Consider the following 17756-nt stretch of genomic DNA (forward strand, 5'->3'; position numbering starts at 1 on the left):
ATTAATATCCATTTTCTTTACCTGTCACAGAAGATTTTAGATCAAATTGTTTTTAAGGCTGAAAATGTTCTGTTCTGTTAGGTGTGTCCAGAGTTTTGACTGGTACTGTACATACATAGTCTGATATATAGCCCATATGAATAATCATGTTAATAACATTAATTATAAACTGATATTTCCGGTTCCCTAGAGTAATACATGCAAAAGAGTCTCATAATGAGAGACAAAATGGAAATAGAAATCTACTCCATAATTTCACATTGTAACGTCTATTCTATTAAATATTCATAATGCGTCTCAAATCTAAATCCAAGCACGCTTCTGTTTCACTTTCCTCTCACATTCATTCCTTATTAACCCCTCTGTGTGTTTTTTTCCACATCTGTTCTCTTTTCCTTCTCAGTCTTTTCTGTAAACTGGCAGCTCTTGTCAGACACAGGATTTCTCTCTTTGGTAAGAGACTCTTTCCCTCTTGCTCTTGTGTCTTGTGGCACTTGGTATAATGAGGTGAATCTACATCTCTGAAATCTGCTTCTTATTGTTCTGTTCAGGAAGTGACTCGACCACAATGGTTAGCTGCCTTCACATCCTGGCCCACACACTCGATACCAGGTACATCATGCTTAGTATTTACTCATCTGTTTCTGGAACTGTGTGTGCACGACCTGAATACTCACATTTTAGCATTTGATAATGGCTACAATCTGAAATCCATCTTAAGTGCCTTAATGCTAATCCGATGTTTTGTTCACACTGCAGAGTGAAACTTTCAGATGGCATCCAGTGAAAAAATAGACACAGCAGATTTTAGCACATGCTTAGGAATAAAGTGTTTTTTGAGGGGTTCAAATAAACTTAAAGAATCTCTAATCAATCTAAAACTCGGTCACCACCTCAAACTCGGACAAGAGGTGACCAAAAAGTTGTTTTCAGTTGTTTTTAAGACAATGTGTTTAAAAAGACACCATTTCCTTTGCTCTCCTGCACTACATATCACTAACATGTTCAAACAGTCTCATCAACACTGTAAGAGTTGCCATATAAGGCTGAATTCCCTATTCTGGCATTTTATGTCTCTTGCTGTAACTGACTTAAGCAGTGATTTTTCATTGTCTTCCATTGTAGTATTTAAAATTTCATTAAAAAACAAACAAGCAAACAAAAAACTTTGCAGCTAACATAAAAAGCTAATTAACAATGAATAATAAAAATGACCATTGTAATCATAACAGTAAACAATGTTGAGAATAGAAAAAAAAACTTTTTTTTCATCAAGATAATAATTTAGAAAATATTTTTATCAATCAGTCAACCTTTATTTTCACTCAGAAATACATTCAGGGTGACCCTCGATTTTAAGGCAGCTGAGAATTCACAACTTAATCAAACACTTAAACAAAATTTTAAAACTTACATCAGCTTAAACTGAAATGACTGAACTACTTAAACAATTTATTGACACTAAACAGTAAAAGCAAACAAGATAAATGGCAATAACAGTAAGTAATAATAGAGTTAAAATTATTGCGATAAAATAAAATGATTGGGGGAAAAATAATTAAATACTAAAATTAAAATGAAAAAGTTAAACTAAACTCAAACAATTACAGGCTGTCTGAAGGTGGATAGAGACAAAAAAATTAACTATATAAAAGTGATATAGTAACACCAGCGAGCCAAATTTTAGAGAGTCCTGTGGTAAATTCCAGCTCACTGGTGCACTGTAGCTAAAAGCAGATTTTCCCAGTTTTGTAAATACTCTTAAGTGCCTGACAGGTGATTCAGTAACTACAGCAGGTTTGTACAGAGATCATAGATGAAATGTAAGCTGGCGTATGGCTGGTGTGTGATTTATAAATAAACATAAGCCAGTTTGGTTCCTGACTGGGACCAACCAACTTTATTATACAGTCTGGAGTGGTGAGTGTTGTAAGGGTCACGGATTTAAGTAATGAATCGCAAGGTGGAGTTATGGTTAAGTTACGTGATACTTTTTTTAATCCCACAAACGGGGAAATTCCAACTCCGCATTTAACCCATCTGTGAAGTGAAACACCACATACACACTAGTGAACACACACACACTAGGGCGCAGTAAGCACACTTGCCCGGAGTGGTGGGCAGCCCAGGGAGCAATTGGGAATTGCATGTGCATGTTCACTTTGCCACAGTGAAACACAGCAGTGTGTATAATTGAAGATTATAGGGGTTCAACAGTTCTATCACTGTATAAAATATGCTTAAGGCTTCCTTTATTGTTAGGTGCACTGTGATTTCTTTTATAGTGAGTGTGCAAGTTTATTGAGAGCACTTATTACTGATTTGTTTTGTCAAAGTAAACATCCAACATGACTGATTTATGACTTATATTTCTATTCATGTGTTTGTTTGTTCAGACTAAATGGCAGAAGTAGCCAAATGTTTTTGTATCAGTCTTAAAGCTCTTGCTGTCTGTCTCTTCCAGAACAGTGATGAAGTCCGGCTCTGAGCTGGTTAAGGCAGGCTTGAGGACTTTCTTTGAGAATGCAGCAGAGGATCTGGAGAAGACTCTGGAGAATCTGAAGCTGGGGAAGTTCACTCACTCCCGCAGTCAGATGAAGGGCGTGTCTCAGAATATCAACTACACCACAGTAGCCCTGCTGCCCATCCTAACCGCCCTGTTTGAGCACATCACTGAGCATCAGTTTGGGGTGGACCTGCTGTGTGAGTTGGGCTACCTTTCTTACAGCACATAGTCCTGACCACTGTGTGATCTGTTACAAACAGTGCATCACACACGTGCTCTGCACTTTATTTGTTGTATAATGCATTTCTGAAGTTTCTACTGCTGGTGACTATTATAACATTTTGACAAGAGTTTGACGCTGCATCTCCATAGATCATGAAACTGCTTATGTCTGGTTTGGTTGGGTTCGGGACATACTTACTCAAATATGTGTGGGGCTCAGGTCAGTTTCATATTCAGGTTCTCATAGGCTGTGTCCCACTTTTTACTGGTTTTACTCTGAATTTTCTCTTACTTTAGTTTTCTCCTTATTTTTTTTTTCTTCTTCCACTTATCTTAGAGCAGTTTTATATCCTGCAATACTGAAGTCACACAATTGTGTTTTTGATAGAATTTAACAAAAAAAAAGGGCCCTGAGGCCCACACTCATGGATGGATGCAAGATAAATAAAATGTAAATCAAATCACGAGAGGACCGTTAAGTGCTGCCAGAAGTTTGTATTAATTTTTTATGGTATGTGTAGTATGTTCTTTGTACAGAAAGCACTTTAAAATCAAACTGGTAAAGGGTAACATCTTATTGTATTAGCATCACACAGCACATTGTGGTATCCAGGCTAAAACAACATTATGGTTGCTGTTTAAAAGCATTACCTGATGATTATATTGCTTAAAGCTGAATTTAAGCATACTTTTAAGCTTTGAACAGCTGTTTGTTTTATATATATATTGTCATTAAGGTGGCTTGAAAAAGTTCTTTTTATTCTATGCTTTTTGTACCATTTTAACAGATTGCAAGCGAGCTAGAACCATGGAATGTTGCAGTAGAGCTTTACAAAAATGCAGCACTTGTGCTTTTGGAATCCATTGCGCATACAGTTTTCGTACAGTGTTCAAACATGTTTTTTTTTTTGCTATTTTTTTTCTACGAAGATATTAATGACAGAATGATGAGAAAATTCAAATCAAAGGACTTCTCTCAAATTGACCTTCAAAGACATTACACACAGACTCATATTCATGTTAGTATATTTATACTCATATATTAGCAACCACCTGGAATACTACAGCAGTGGCTTAGTAACACTACAGCAACCACCTAGGATAGCATAACAATTGTCAACAGCTCAGCAACCACCTGGGATACAATAGTAATGCCTTGGCAACACTTTAGCAACCATCTGAGATATCATAGGAAAGACCTTCAACATCTTAGCAACTTCCTTGGATAACACAGCAACACTTTAGCACCCAGCTGGGATACCATAGCAATGGTCTTGCAACACCTCAGCAAGCACATAGGATACCATAGCATCAGCGTAGCAACAGCTTTGCAAATGATTAGGATTCCTTGGTAGTGTGATACTAACATCTTAGCAACCACCAGGGTAACATCAGAGTGGCCTGTCAGCACTTTAGCAACCACCTGAGATTCCATACAAACAGCCTAGCAAGATCTTTGCTACCACCTAATGGTTGTCGGTTGTTCACTGTCTGTTTTAGTGGATGATGTCCAGGTGTCTTGCTATCGAATCCTGACCAGTCTTTATTCACTGGGAACTGGAAAGAACATCTATGTGGAAAGGTAAGGATACATTCTCTCATAAAATGTTCAAGTTACATAGTAAATAGATTACATAGTTCATTCTTTCCTTAATTGTAATTTAAACACTTATGCTGTTATATTGTCACACTGAAATAAGATTTCATTTGCTGTTTGAAAAAACGAGCATTATTGGATGAAATATTCCTGTAAAGCCTCAGCAAAATAAAACTTAAATAGCGTCTAGATTGGCAGCAATAAACCTGAGATGCTCATTCTTCCTGTTTTACTGTAGACAGCTTCCAGCTCTAGGGGAATGTTTGGCAACTCTGGCAGGAGCCATGCCTGTGGCCTTTTTGGAGCCTCACCTCAATACACACAACCCCTGTTCTGTCTTTAACTCCAAGACAGCACGAGAGCGGGCCAGTGAGTGTCAGCTTTTTCAGATGTTTAATTTTCCATCTGCCATGATGTTTCTGCACAACCTGTGTGCAAGTAAAAATAAACTCATGTAAAATCAAATGGTACATTAGTTGGCAAGCATGCAAAGTCGTTTACTTGTTTCAAGCTAAACTTTTTGCAAAAAAGTAACTTTTATTAATGTGTTGGCGTGAAATTTTGTTTATGCCGCCCGATTAGATTATTCAATAAAATAATTTTTTGGCTTTCTGTGTGAAAATTAGTGAACACATCCTCTACAGGGAACAATTAAATAAATAAGAGATATTAAGAAAATTAAGAAAATAAGAAATATTTCTGCTAAATCTGGTGCATAATTTCTGTATATTTTCAGAGTTTAACATGGGGGAAAAATAAAATCTGTCAATTTTTGTGCAGGCCACATTTTGTTATTTTTTCCCCAGTTACATGTTATTATGTGTGTTATATTCTGCAAATGAACAGTAATAATGCTAAATCAACAAAACATGTTATTTGGTCAGGGGTGTCCAACTTTTGCATGTGACTGTAGAGTCTATATTTAGATCTGAAGCTCCTCATTCACGTTTTCAACCCATTCTTTTCCCTCTCCTCAGTCTTAGGCATGCCAGACACTGTAGAAGAGATGTGTCCAGAAGTGCCTCGTCTGGACTGTTTAATGAAGGACATTAATGACATGTCCGAGTCTGGAGCCCGCTACACTGAAATGCCTCACGTCATTGAGGTGGTGTTGCCCATGCTGTGTAACTATTTGTCTTACTGGTGGGAGAGAGGCCCAGAGAACCAGCCAAAGAGTGCAGCAACTGTCTGCAGTACCACTGTCACCTCTGAGCAACTCAGCATCATCCTAGGGAACATCCTTAAGATCCTGAACAGCAATCTGGGCATCGATGAGGCCTCCTGGATGAAGAGGATAGCAGGTCTGATTAAGAGCTGTAGATAGCAGGACAAGTAGGGGTGGTAATTTATTTATAAGAGTGTAAGTCTAAAAAATGGTTTGGCATGATTTTATTTTAGCTTTAAAACGTATTCATTTAATTGAAAAGCTTAAATAAATATTGTTTTCCTCAAATTCCTCATGGCACAAATAAAAATGAAGGACAAAGAATAGTGGCAAGTGTTACGTCTCCTAGGGGTAGGACGCAGAAACAAGAAACAAGACTGTCCACCCAGAAGCCAGACCAAAACAAAAAAACTAAATAAGAAATATTAAGAACACATCGAGTATGGGTTTGACAGTTTATTCAATGCTTTACACTTTCCTTCTGTCATCGAACTTATTCTCAACAAACCACTGAAACAAAAAAACAAAACAAAGGAAACAACTTCAGGGAGACCCAAGGCCCAAAACAACAAACAAAGAGCCTAATAACAAAATAAATATAACTAACTTAACTAACAAAAGAAAAGAAAAAGAAACTACAAAAACACTGCCCTCACTACACTACCGATAAACAAAGTCCAACAAATCAAACAAAAAGGGCAGGTCACCCCTACGTTTCCTTTCTAAAAAAAAACAGAACTACCATAATATCTTTACTGGCCCACAGAAACCTGTAGGACAGTAAATGAACAAAAAAAACGGTCTGCCGGGGGAGCGGAACTGTGCGAGGCCGAATAAGAAAACCGTTCCATATCGCTATCCATATAAAGGCTTTTTATAACTGGCGCCAACAGGAACAGCCAATCACATGCCGGGAAAACCGAGACGTCAGTCACGCAGCAACAAGGTCCACCTGAGAACACTTGGAGAGAAAGGGAGAGAAAAGGGAACATCCAAACACAGGATGTAACAAGTATATTATCTCATAAAAAAGACCCTTCAGGGTACAATGCTGAGATCAAAAGTCCTTTCACAGACATAGACTGATTCAGTTTGCCAAATAAGATGGTGTGACCTGTTTTATTGTTATATAATTATATTATATATAATATAAAATATAATATATTATTATAATAATGTTATATATATATATATATATATATATATATATATATATATATATATATATATATATATATATATATATATATATATATAATTTCTTTTAAAATAAATAAAATTCAAGGACAAAGGTATAAAGGTGTCCAAGTGCAAAGACTAGTTCAAAAAGGTTTTCTTTAAGGGTAAAAGGATTTAGAAAGGGCTTTATACTGTTATAAAAGCTATAAAATATATAGAGAATGAAATAGAATATAAATATGTTGAATTGATTCTTACAAATGCACATCAGATTCTTTTAAAAAATATTTAAATTATCTTTTCAGAGGCCTTTTTTGTACCCTGCTAGTGTTTTGTTTTATTTTTTTAAGGATAGCAGTATTTGATTTTTTTCAGAAACATCATTAACAAGTTTATTTGTGATTACTTAACAAGGATTTAGCAATTGGCATTATGTTAATTGGTGTGCATCTGTTTCCATTACTTGTTAGCTATATTAGCTTTCTAACACAAACATAAGACAACAAACATATCATGATGGTTTGACTACATTTGAGCTAACGGCAAAGTCGGGTACATTTTACTCTTGAGTGTGATGACATAAATGTGATCTTGGTGAACAAAACAGCCTCAGTAGTTTTCTTCTGTACCATCTTGCATATAGTGTACGCTCAGCCAATCATCAGCAAGGCCAGGGCAGACCTTTTGAAGGCACACTTTCTGCCCACGCTGGAGAAGCTGAAGAAGAAGGCTGTTAAGGTAGTGGCAGAAGAGGAGCTTCTGAAGGCTGACAGCAAGGGCGACACCCAGGAGGCAGAGCTGCTGATCCTTGATGAGTTTGCAGTGCTGTGCAGAGATCTATATGCCTTCTACCCCATGCTTATTCGTTATGTGGACAACAGCAGGTGACACATTTGTATACATTCGGATTAATTAGAGTCAGCTCGTTTTTGATTAATGCCTGATCTAAACCAGGCTAATTGTGTTTCATGATAATAACATTGTATGTTCAAAACGTTTATTATGGTGATTTACAAATTAAAATCTGTTGACAGTGCTGATATACACTATATGGACAAAAGTACTGTGACACACATTACACCTACAGGAGCTTTTATGACACATATTTGGGAAGCTTTTTACAACATTTTGGAGTGTGTCTGTTGGAATTTTTGGCCATTCATCCTATTTGTAAGGTTTGACAGTGATGTTGGAACAGAGGGCCTGGTTCATGATCTCTGTTCTAGTTCATCCCAACTGATTGAGGTCAGGGCTCTGAGCAGGCAAGTCTAGTCCTTCAACACCAAACTCATCCAGCAATGCTTGGAACAGAAAAGGGTCTTCCCCAAACTATTCCCACAAAGTTGGATGCATACAGTTGTCCAACATGTCATGGTCTGCTGAAGCATTAAGAGTCTCTTTCATTGGAACTAAGGGGCCGGGTCCAACTCCTGAAAAACAGCCCCATAGCATTATCCCTCCTCCACCAAACTTTACAGTTGGCACAGTGCAGTCAGGCATGTAACATTCTCTTGGCATTCACCAAACCCAGACTTGTCCATTCAGGCTGAGAGAAGCATGATTCGTCACTCAGCAGAATACGTTTCCATTGCTCCAGATTCCAGTGGTGGTGTACTTTACACCACTCCATCCAATGCTTGGCATTGTTCCTGGTGAGCTGCTGTCATTCTTAAACACTTCCACGTTTCATTAATAATATGTAATATGTAGGAGGGAAGAAATTTTGTGAACTGACTTGTTGCAACAGTGGCGTCCTATTACAGTACCATGCTCAAATTCAGTGAGCTCTTTATAATGACCCATTCTTTCACAAATCTTTGTAAAGGCAGACTGCATGGTTAGGTACTTGATTTTATATACCTGCGGCAATGGGACTGAATGAAACACCTAAATTCAATGATTAAAAGGCATGTACCCAATACTTTTGTCCATACAGTGTAATATTGACTTAAGAAATGTGATGTATCACATACACTTATGTTCATATACACTTTACAATCAATAGTATGTGCACATATGACCGTCACAGCCATATGAGCTTGTTGTGCATTCCTTTCCAAAATCACAGGCAGCAGTGTCACTGAATTCTTCAGTGTGACCCCTTCTACTGCCAGTGTTTGTCTATGTGGCTGAATCAGCTGAACACAATAATTAGGAGGGATGTCCACATACTTATAAGAAGCAGATTTTTAAGGAAAGTATGTCTGAAGCTGTTTATGTTTTAGGGAACTTACTCTGCCTCCTCTCCAGGTCGAGGTGGCTGAAAGAACCTGATGCTGACTCCGATGAGCTCTTCAGGATGGTGGCAGAGATCTTCATCCTTTGGTGCAAGTCACACGTAAGCTTTTCTCCACTCTACTGCTCTCTACTGGCACACTGCAAAATCTAATCCATTGAATTGACTTCAAATGTGTGCACCATTTCCACATGAATCAAATCTATTACATCAGCACTATTGTGTTGATGTAATATGTATTATGTATTATATACATGTTACATATTCATGTAGCATGCATTATTCATGTGGGAATATTTTAGTGCACACTGACCAAAGGCATATTTTTCTTTTGAGGGTGTTTAGCATACAGTACTGCTGCAACCATAATATGACATTTGCCAGAAAACAGAGCAGACCTCATTTGACAGGTGACTTGTTATGCTAATTACTGTTACACGCACTGCAATTCCTTTTCCAAGGTGCTTTGTTCTTTCAGATGTAGTCTTTAAGGCAGCATGCATGAATTAGGGGACTTATTTACCAAACAATTTGATAGTGAGAGTGTTTAAGCGCAGCTAATCTGAGCATAAAAATCAGTTGCTGCTGTAATTCAGTTCCTGCTTGCTGATGATCTACTAACAACAATGCAGCTACAAAGGAACCTAATTTGCATACTTTGTCACATTTTTAACCTGCTGCATCAGTAAGCAGATTGACATTAAATGCACATGGGAAGAATTTAGAATGAATAGTTGAAAGTAATGTTATAAAAAAAGTTGGGAAAAACCTAGTAGATGGAAAATGAAGGCAACGAGGAGGCAGGATACAAGTGTGACACTGATGATGAAATTATGATTAAAAACAAAATGTATCCACATGAGCAGTGACAAAAGAACTAGACCAAAAAGGGACAATAGAAATCAAGATATTAAACTGAAAAAAAACCCCAAAAGACTGGCGATAGTGAAAAAATAACATCCAGCAGGAAAACACAAAATGTCCTGTAAAATAAAAATACCAGGCAACTACAAGACAACAACCAGGGGTATAAATACAGGGAAAAACAGCACAGGGATCACATGAGCAATATTACAGGGTAGGATAATGGACAGGACGCAGGTGAGGGACAAGGTGAATGGATGGAGCTAAGGAGGGACATATGGGTAGTGACAAGTGACAGATGAATGCTAAAAGAACATTGACACTGGTCGTTTGGGAAGTGGTGTTGGGTTTTATGGAGTCATAACTGGGATTTTTTGGACTGAAAAAAAAAAAACTTGCACATAATGGCCATTTTGACTGGAAATAAACGAAATGAAAAGGTGATTTCTGACTTTTGAGCAGTACTGTATGTTTTTTTAGATGTTTGATGTGTGTTAAATTAAGCTACGTTTTAATGAGTGCTGTGGGTTGCCTATGTACAGTATTTGAATATGTTAAAAAATCAGCAAGATAACAAAGAGAATGTTTTGGTAAACATCTCATAGAGATCTCTAAATACTAGCAAATCTCATTAAATCATCATGTAAGATTTCCAAGAATTGCAGCTAAACAGGCCCAAACCATGATAGTACCATCACCATGTTTCACAGATGGGATAAGGTTCTTATGCAGGAATGCAGTGTTGTCCTTTCTCCGAACATAACGCTTTTCATTTAAACCAAAAAGTTCTGTTTTGGTCTCATCCGTCCACAAAACATTCTTCCAATAGCCTTCTGGCTTGTCCACGTGATCTTTAGCAAACTGCAGACGAGCAGCAATGTTCTTTTTGAAGAGCAGTGGCTTTCTCCTTGCAACCCTGCCATGCACAGCATTATTGTTCAGTGTTCTCCTGAGGGTGGACTCATGAACATTAACATTAGCCAAAGTGAGAGAGGCCTTCAGTTGCTTAGAAGTTACCCTGGGGTCCTTTGTGACCTCTCCGACTATTACACACCCTGCTCTTGGAGTGATCTTTGTTGGTCGACAACTCCTGGGGAGGGAAACATTGGTCTTGAGTTTCCTCCATTTGTACACAATCTGTCTGACTGTGGACTGTGGAGTCCAAACTCTTTAGAGATGATTTTGCAACCTTTTCCAGCCTGATGAGCATCAACAACTATTTTTCTGAGGTCCTCAGAAATCTCCTTTGTTCGGGCCATGATACACTTCCACAAACGTGTTGTGAAGAGCAGACTTTGGTAGATTCCTGTTCTTTAAATAAAACAGGGTGCCCACTCACACCTGATTGTCATCCCATTGATTGAAAAAACCTGACTCTAATTTCACCTTCAAATTAACTGCTTATCGTACAGGTGCACATACTTTTGCCACTCACAAATATGTAATATTAGATTATTTTCCTCAATAAACAAATGACCAAGTATAATATTTTTGTGTCAGTTGTTTAACCGGGTTCTCTTTATCTACTTTTAGGACTTGTGTGAAAATCTGATGATGTTTTAGGTCATATTTATGCAGAAATATAGAAAATTATAAAGGGTTCACAAACGTTCAAGCACTACTGTAAAATGTGGATTGTGCAAAAAGTATGGCACCTTTTATTTTTTGTATTTTATTTATTCCAGTATGCTGTGCATTAAAATTTGAAGTAAAAATCTCATATTCAAGTTCCCTGTAGAGGATGTGTTCCTGTTTCACTTAGAAAATCAACAAAACATGACATTTGCCCTGAACTGTTCAAACTTTTGCATACGACTGTACATTTGAATCATGCAAATTCAGTGCTTCACTTTCAGAGTGTGCACTAATCAGCTTTCCCTTTTTTCCTACAGAACTTCAAGCGAGAGGAGCAGAACTTTGTGGTTCAGAACGAGATAAACAACCTCTCCTTTCTCACAGGAGACAGCAAGACTAAGATGGCAAAGGTAGGAGAACAGGAGGAACAGAGGAAGCCTATCTGAACTGAGGAGTTCTCAGATTTCTTCAGTTGAGAGAAAGCATCAAGCCCTACGTGCCGATTTACTGAGGCACATCACACAGTGGTTTAGATGTAGGCTTGAAAAGACGAGTAGTGAAAGGGGAGCTTGTTCTTTCTGCCGTTTCATGTGGAAATCGAGAACAGTAAAGGATTTTCCTCTTTGTGTGTACTGTCACTTTGCATTTAAAGGGGTCGAAGCTTTTTCAAACGCAGGGTTTTTAGGTTTCTAGCTGTTTGTAACTGTGTCTCCTGATGTTACTGTCAGTGTCCAGAGAACAGTATAGCTTTGACAGGGAGCAGAAGAAGGTTTGACTGAGGTAAACAATGTTTTATTCATAGCTCATGACTTACATAGGTACGCATAAATGTGCACTTACCCCCACAGAGCAATGTAACTAATACATGTCCTGCAGCACAAACATGGACATTTGAAGTGATAGTTTGTTGAAAATTGTTGTTTACAGTTTTCCCCTTATCCCAACTCAATCAGTAATGACTAAGGATTGAGAACAGAACTGATTTAGGAATATTTTAATTACTTGGATATCAGTTATATTAAGGCCAATCCAGCTGTGATCATATGCTTCCTGTTGTATGTGTTTTATCTTTAGGCACTTTCATAGATCTGAGGTAAACAAGCGTTCTACAGCCATCCACAGCAGTGAGGATGCTACCAAATAGATCTAAATGTATGCAGTGTGGAATTATCTTACTGTGTGAACATTTAGTATATCCTCATTGTTTTAATTGTGTTTGAGCCATACTGCATCTAAACCAGGGGTCTTAAACTCTAATTATGAGGAGGCTAGGGATATACAGTCTGACTAATTTTGGCATTTGAGTTTACGCAATAGTGCATGAACAGGTATCTGGTTAATCACAGTAAAGGGGGAAAAAAAACAAAAAAGGAAAATATGGATTTCATCTTATGTGAATGTAGAGTTATGGCTTAGATTTCTAGGTGACAGCACAAAAAACTTAGCTTCAAGTAGAGGAATGCATTTCAAAACTTTATCATTCAGATCTGGCAGAGGGAAATTGATAGTTTTTGTGTCGGATGAGTAACGTTAACATAAAAGAGAATGCCTCAGATACGCTAATGAGCTAAAACTATAGTTTACTGGTACAGCACTGGTATAACATGGAGCGAGGTAGCGGACGCATGTGCGGAGGTAAGCGAGGGCAAATCCAGAATCAGGGTCATAACGGTCCAGGGTCAAAGAGCCAATAAGTACAGAACGGGGTGCAGACATGACGAGCAACACAAACAACCAAACAGCTCTAACAAAGACCAACACATCAAACAAAGACCGATACACTCAAACAGGGCAAGGACAAAGACCAGCCAACACTAAGGGCAAACACAGGGCTTAAATAACAAAGGGTAAACGAGGGACAGGTGGAAAACAGGTGGAGACAATCATGGGCGGAGACACGAAACGAGGGGGCAGGACTAGAAAAACCAAAACAAATACACATGGGCTAAACCAAAACACGAACACATGGACAGGACTGGGAGGGGCCAATTGTGACAACTGGATGCTGATTGAGACTCATCACCTTCTACAGGATTTAAAAAAAAATTAATAGTCCGTAGTCAACACATGTCTGGTGTCCAAAGTTTGCTTTGTTAGTTTTGCACAGGGACTTTAAGTTTAATGAAGCTAACATGTAATGGAAGTCAGTAATTAGCATTGTGCAAACTATACACATATCTTTTTACTATTTGTAAAGGTAACAGTACTGCATACAGTGTCAGGAAGCACACAAGCAAGACTGTTTGAGATTATGGTGATAATTGGAGTTCAGAAGGTTCAATTTCTTGTTAACTATGTAAGTGTCTTAGCTCCAGCACAAAACTAAAGAAAGAAGTCTAGGCTGATGAACTGTATTTGGGATAAAGGGAACTAGTGTAAATTTGATTTTTGCCCAAACTAGTGCCTTTAAAACGTCCATTGGATTCTATGCTTTAACATTACAACATACTGCAACTTTTAGATTTGTTTTCAAAAGAAAACAAAATTTCATTTAACAGCACAAATACAAAAAACGAATTATACTATGGAAAGTTGACATATGCATGTTTAATATATATTTCATGCAATATTAACATGACATATTTATCCTGTGTTTTGACCCTCTGGGTGCTTCACACATGTAAATAATGTCAACACATCTTGTAACTCTCACAGGAAATGTATTACATATAATGTGTTGTTCCTCACAGGAAAAAAAAACACTTGAATTCAATGAAATGTGTTTTTTACAGTTGAGTTCACTGCAGTTTAATTCAGCTTGTTGAGGAGATGCAGTGCAGATTTTTCCAGTAGTAAATGACTTTCCAGTGTTCATCTCCTGTATTAGCTGAATTAATGTTACAGCAATCTCAACTCACTGTTAATTAATTTTTCCTGTGCAACGATGTGTTCTCTAATTCTCTAATTCTGTTTTTGCCTGTGCTTTCTTTCTTTCTTTCTTTCTTTCTTTCTTTCTTTCTTTCTTTCTTTCTTTCTTTCTTTCTTTCTTTCTTTCATTCTTTCTTTCTTTCCACCTACCTTCTTTTTCTTCTCTATTTCTTTCTTTCTTTCTTCTCTCTCTCTTAAATTTCTCTCTCTCTCACTCACACAGTCGTTTCTGCCGAAGGTACAGTGAGGGTGCATGAGTAACGTGTTGGCTTTGTCTGAGCTCAGTGCTTTTCATTTAGTGAGACTCTCACTGCCGTGCATCGACTAGCCAACAGCCAATATCCATCACTTCATCTGTCATTATTTCTGTTTGTCTCTATGGCGACCAGCCTATGTGGCTTCAAAGCTGCACACCAAAACCTCCACTGTTGAGCTAACAGTTGAAATTACACCTGCAGTGTTTAATTAAGATTTACAGCGTCCAGCAAGATACAAATGAGCACTGAGAAACTGAATTCAATCCACTTTAAGTTTCACTTCATCTTTGTCGGTTCAACAATATTGGCTGGTTTCTTAGACGCACATTAAGCCTAATCTTGAGCTAAACAGGATTCTCCATGGTGAAATAGTATTCATCAGTTTGTCCAAGACTAGGTTTAATCCATGTCAAAGGAAGCAGTAGCAGCAGCAATGAGACATTATTATGTAATCTTGTGGCTAATTCATCTTTGTTGTCTCTTAACGTTGCGCTGTGGACAATATTAGAACTTTGTCCCACCAATTTTACAAAATCACATTGTTACACTAGGCTGATATAGAAGTGTGTAATAAAACTTTGGGCCTGCTGGTGGATCCTGGTCATTAACATGGGGTTAACATGCATTTAAACTGACTTGTAAAGGGAGCCTGGGGTACAAAAATTTGAGTAAAATTGGAATCATCACTATTTTTCTGTTAATATTTTAAAACTATCCAGATTTCATGCAGTTGATCCTGACTCAGACTATGTGGTTCAAATAAAAGTTGTCATATTTTGTAAGACTGGTGGAATTAGACTTCAAAGATTTGCAGTTCTTTATATTCATACAATTTTGAGACACCTCAAACAAAGGATTTACTATGAGGAGCTAGTAATACTAGTAATTTAGATCATGCTTTCTGTGTGAAAAATTTTCACTGCAGTGTTAACACACATTGCACATGTCACATTTTTGTATTGATTAGGGCAGTTTGATTAGGCTAAAGCTGCTTGCAAGCTGCAAATGCTTAACGGCCACTAGATTGCATCAGTAAAGCTTTCAGCAAAAGCACTGCTGTAAATGATGAAAACAGAAAATGTGTTACCTTACACAAATACCTTTTATGGCTTAGTTAAATGAATTGATTTGAAACAGGTATCAACAGGGGGTTGCAGTAAGGCTGGTGTCATTGCGCGTTGTCAGGTATACTGCGTGTCCTGGTGTTTCTGTGGTCTCAGCTCACTGTGTGTGAGATTAGCTGTGGTGTCTTTTATGTTTGATGCACTATGTGTTATTATGTTACATTGTAGCATGGTCTCTGTAGCCCTTCTTCTCTTTGTGTCTGTGCTGTGTTCATAAATGCCTTTATTCCAGTGTGATTTTACATTATATTTGGTGATTTGAAGTTTTGATGTTTTGTGCTAGTGATGGTAAAAAGCAACCAGGGAGCAAGTGTATTTTGTCAAAACGTCTAAAATGTTGCATTCAAATGTTTTCTAGGAAAGTAATCTACATTAACCACTCTAAATAGATGACATAATCATCATAGAAGCATCTTTACATTGAAATTCTTTATTTTTTTTCCTAATCAAGGCTTGTTTGATGCTGTAGCACTTGAAGGGAAAATGTGTTATGGCATAATATTAGAAGTGTTCCCTCGCATCTCCTAACACATTCTGGCAAGAGGTGTTTCAGACATGATTAGGCATGACAGCCCTATTTTAGTCTTGTCTGGCGGTAAACCTCAGTTCATTTACATCGCATACATTTTGTAAACTTTTTTATTCCACGTTTTTATGAGAATCGACATGCTTCTTCTTGTTCTACTGTAGTAAGCCAGTGGATTTCTTTCAAAGTCGTTTGTATCTGCTGTTACATTGCCTTACATACAGAATGGCATTTCAGGATATTACAACAGGACCATTTCTGAACTTTTGCTAAGCAGCATTCTAAATATTCTGTTTATTTACTGTAAAAGTGTTAGTGTAATTTTATTGTACATTTTAAAATAATTTTACTGGCAGCATTACCTCTAGTAATGTACCATCTCTTAATAGAACTAAAAGCGTACAATTAAAATACTGTATTTTTAAATATGTTTATTGCTGTACCCTTAATGCATACCAAAAAAAACCCATTTCCAAAAAAGTTGGGACTTTGTATGAAATGTATTGTTAAACAAAATTATTTGAATCCTATATTCCACTGAAAATAGTACAAAGACAACATATCAGATGTTGAAACTGAGAAATATTATTGTTTTTAAAAAAAATATATGCCCATTTTGAATTTGATTCCAATGACACATTCCAAAAAAAGTTGGGACTGGGGCAACAAAAGGCCCATATAAAGTTAATATAACGCTAAAAAACACTTTTTGGTTGATTGGCAACAGGTGAGTAACATGATCAGGTATAAAGAGAGCATCCCAGAGAGGCTGAGTCTTTCAGAAGTAAAGATGGGCACCACTCTGTGAAAGACTGTATGATTAAATAGTACAACAATTCAAGAATAATGTTTCTCAAAGTAAAATAGTAAACAACTTGAGGATTTTATCATCTATGATACATAACGTCATTAAAAGATTAAGAGAATTCAGAGAAATCCCTGTATGCAAGGGACAGAACCAAAAACTAGTATTTGCTGGCAAAAGATCTTTGGCCTGCAGCACTGCATTAAAAACAGACATGATTCTATAGTGGAAATCACTGCATGGGCTCAGGAACGCTTCTGAAAACCACTGTCTGTGAAAACAGTTCTGCATCAACAAAGGAAAGTTAAAGCTCTACAACGCAAAGAAGAAACCATATATAAACAGGATCCAGAAATGCTGCCTCCTTTTCTGGGCCTGAGATTGAAAATGGACTGATGCAAAGTGGAAAAGTGTCCTGTGTGTCATCAAAATTTGAAACTGTTTTTGGAAATCATGGACACCTCTGGGCTAAAGACCACTCAGCTTGTTATCAGTGCACAGTTCAAAAACCAGTCTTCACGATAACATGGGGAGCATTAGTGCCAATGGCATGGGTGATGTGCACATATATGAAGGCACCATTAATGCTGAACAATATATACATGTACATGTACATCCAGACAGCATCTTTTTCATGGAAGCCCCTGCTTATTTCAGCAAGCCAATGCCAAACCATATTCTGCATGTTTTACAGCAGCATGGATCCATATTAAAAGAGCCCAGGTGTTAAACTGGCCTGCCTGCAGTCTAGACCTGTCACCCACTGAAAACATTTGGTGCATTATGAAATGAAAAATACTGCAAAGAAGACCCCAAACTGTTGAGCAGCTGA

General features: G+C 37.5%; 1 protein-coding gene across 4 annotated transcripts in view; it reads left to right on the top strand.

Annotated features, from left to right (window-relative positions):
• Positions 1 to 17756, top strand: part of LOC108430665 (ryanodine receptor 3-like) — a 329117-nt gene that overhangs the window by 251492 nt on the left and 59869 nt on the right. For 3 of the 4 annotated variants that reach the window (XM_037541687.1, XM_037541688.1, XM_037541689.1), the window contains 9 exons: positions 404 to 453; positions 552 to 612; positions 2465 to 2703; positions 4229 to 4310; positions 4564 to 4694; positions 5303 to 5626; positions 7313 to 7553; positions 8920 to 9007; positions 11662 to 11754. In XM_037541687.1, coding sequence (XP_037397584.1) covers positions 404 to 453; positions 552 to 612; positions 2465 to 2703; positions 4229 to 4310; positions 4564 to 4694; positions 5303 to 5626; positions 7313 to 7553; positions 8920 to 9007; positions 11662 to 11754 — 1309 coding nt within the window. Of the gene's footprint in view, positions 1 to 403; positions 454 to 551; positions 613 to 2464; positions 2704 to 4228; positions 4311 to 4563; positions 4695 to 5302; positions 5627 to 7312; positions 7554 to 8919; positions 9008 to 11661; positions 11755 to 14435; positions 14451 to 17756 lie in introns of all 4 variants that reach the window. The other variant, XM_037541686.1, reaches the window with a different exon arrangement.

The sequence above is a fragment of the Pygocentrus nattereri genome, chromosome 10 (assembly GCF_015220715.1).
Source record: "Pygocentrus nattereri isolate fPygNat1 chromosome 10, fPygNat1.pri, whole genome shotgun sequence".
Lineage (NCBI taxonomy): Eukaryota > Metazoa > Chordata > Actinopteri > Characiformes > Serrasalmidae > Pygocentrus > Pygocentrus nattereri.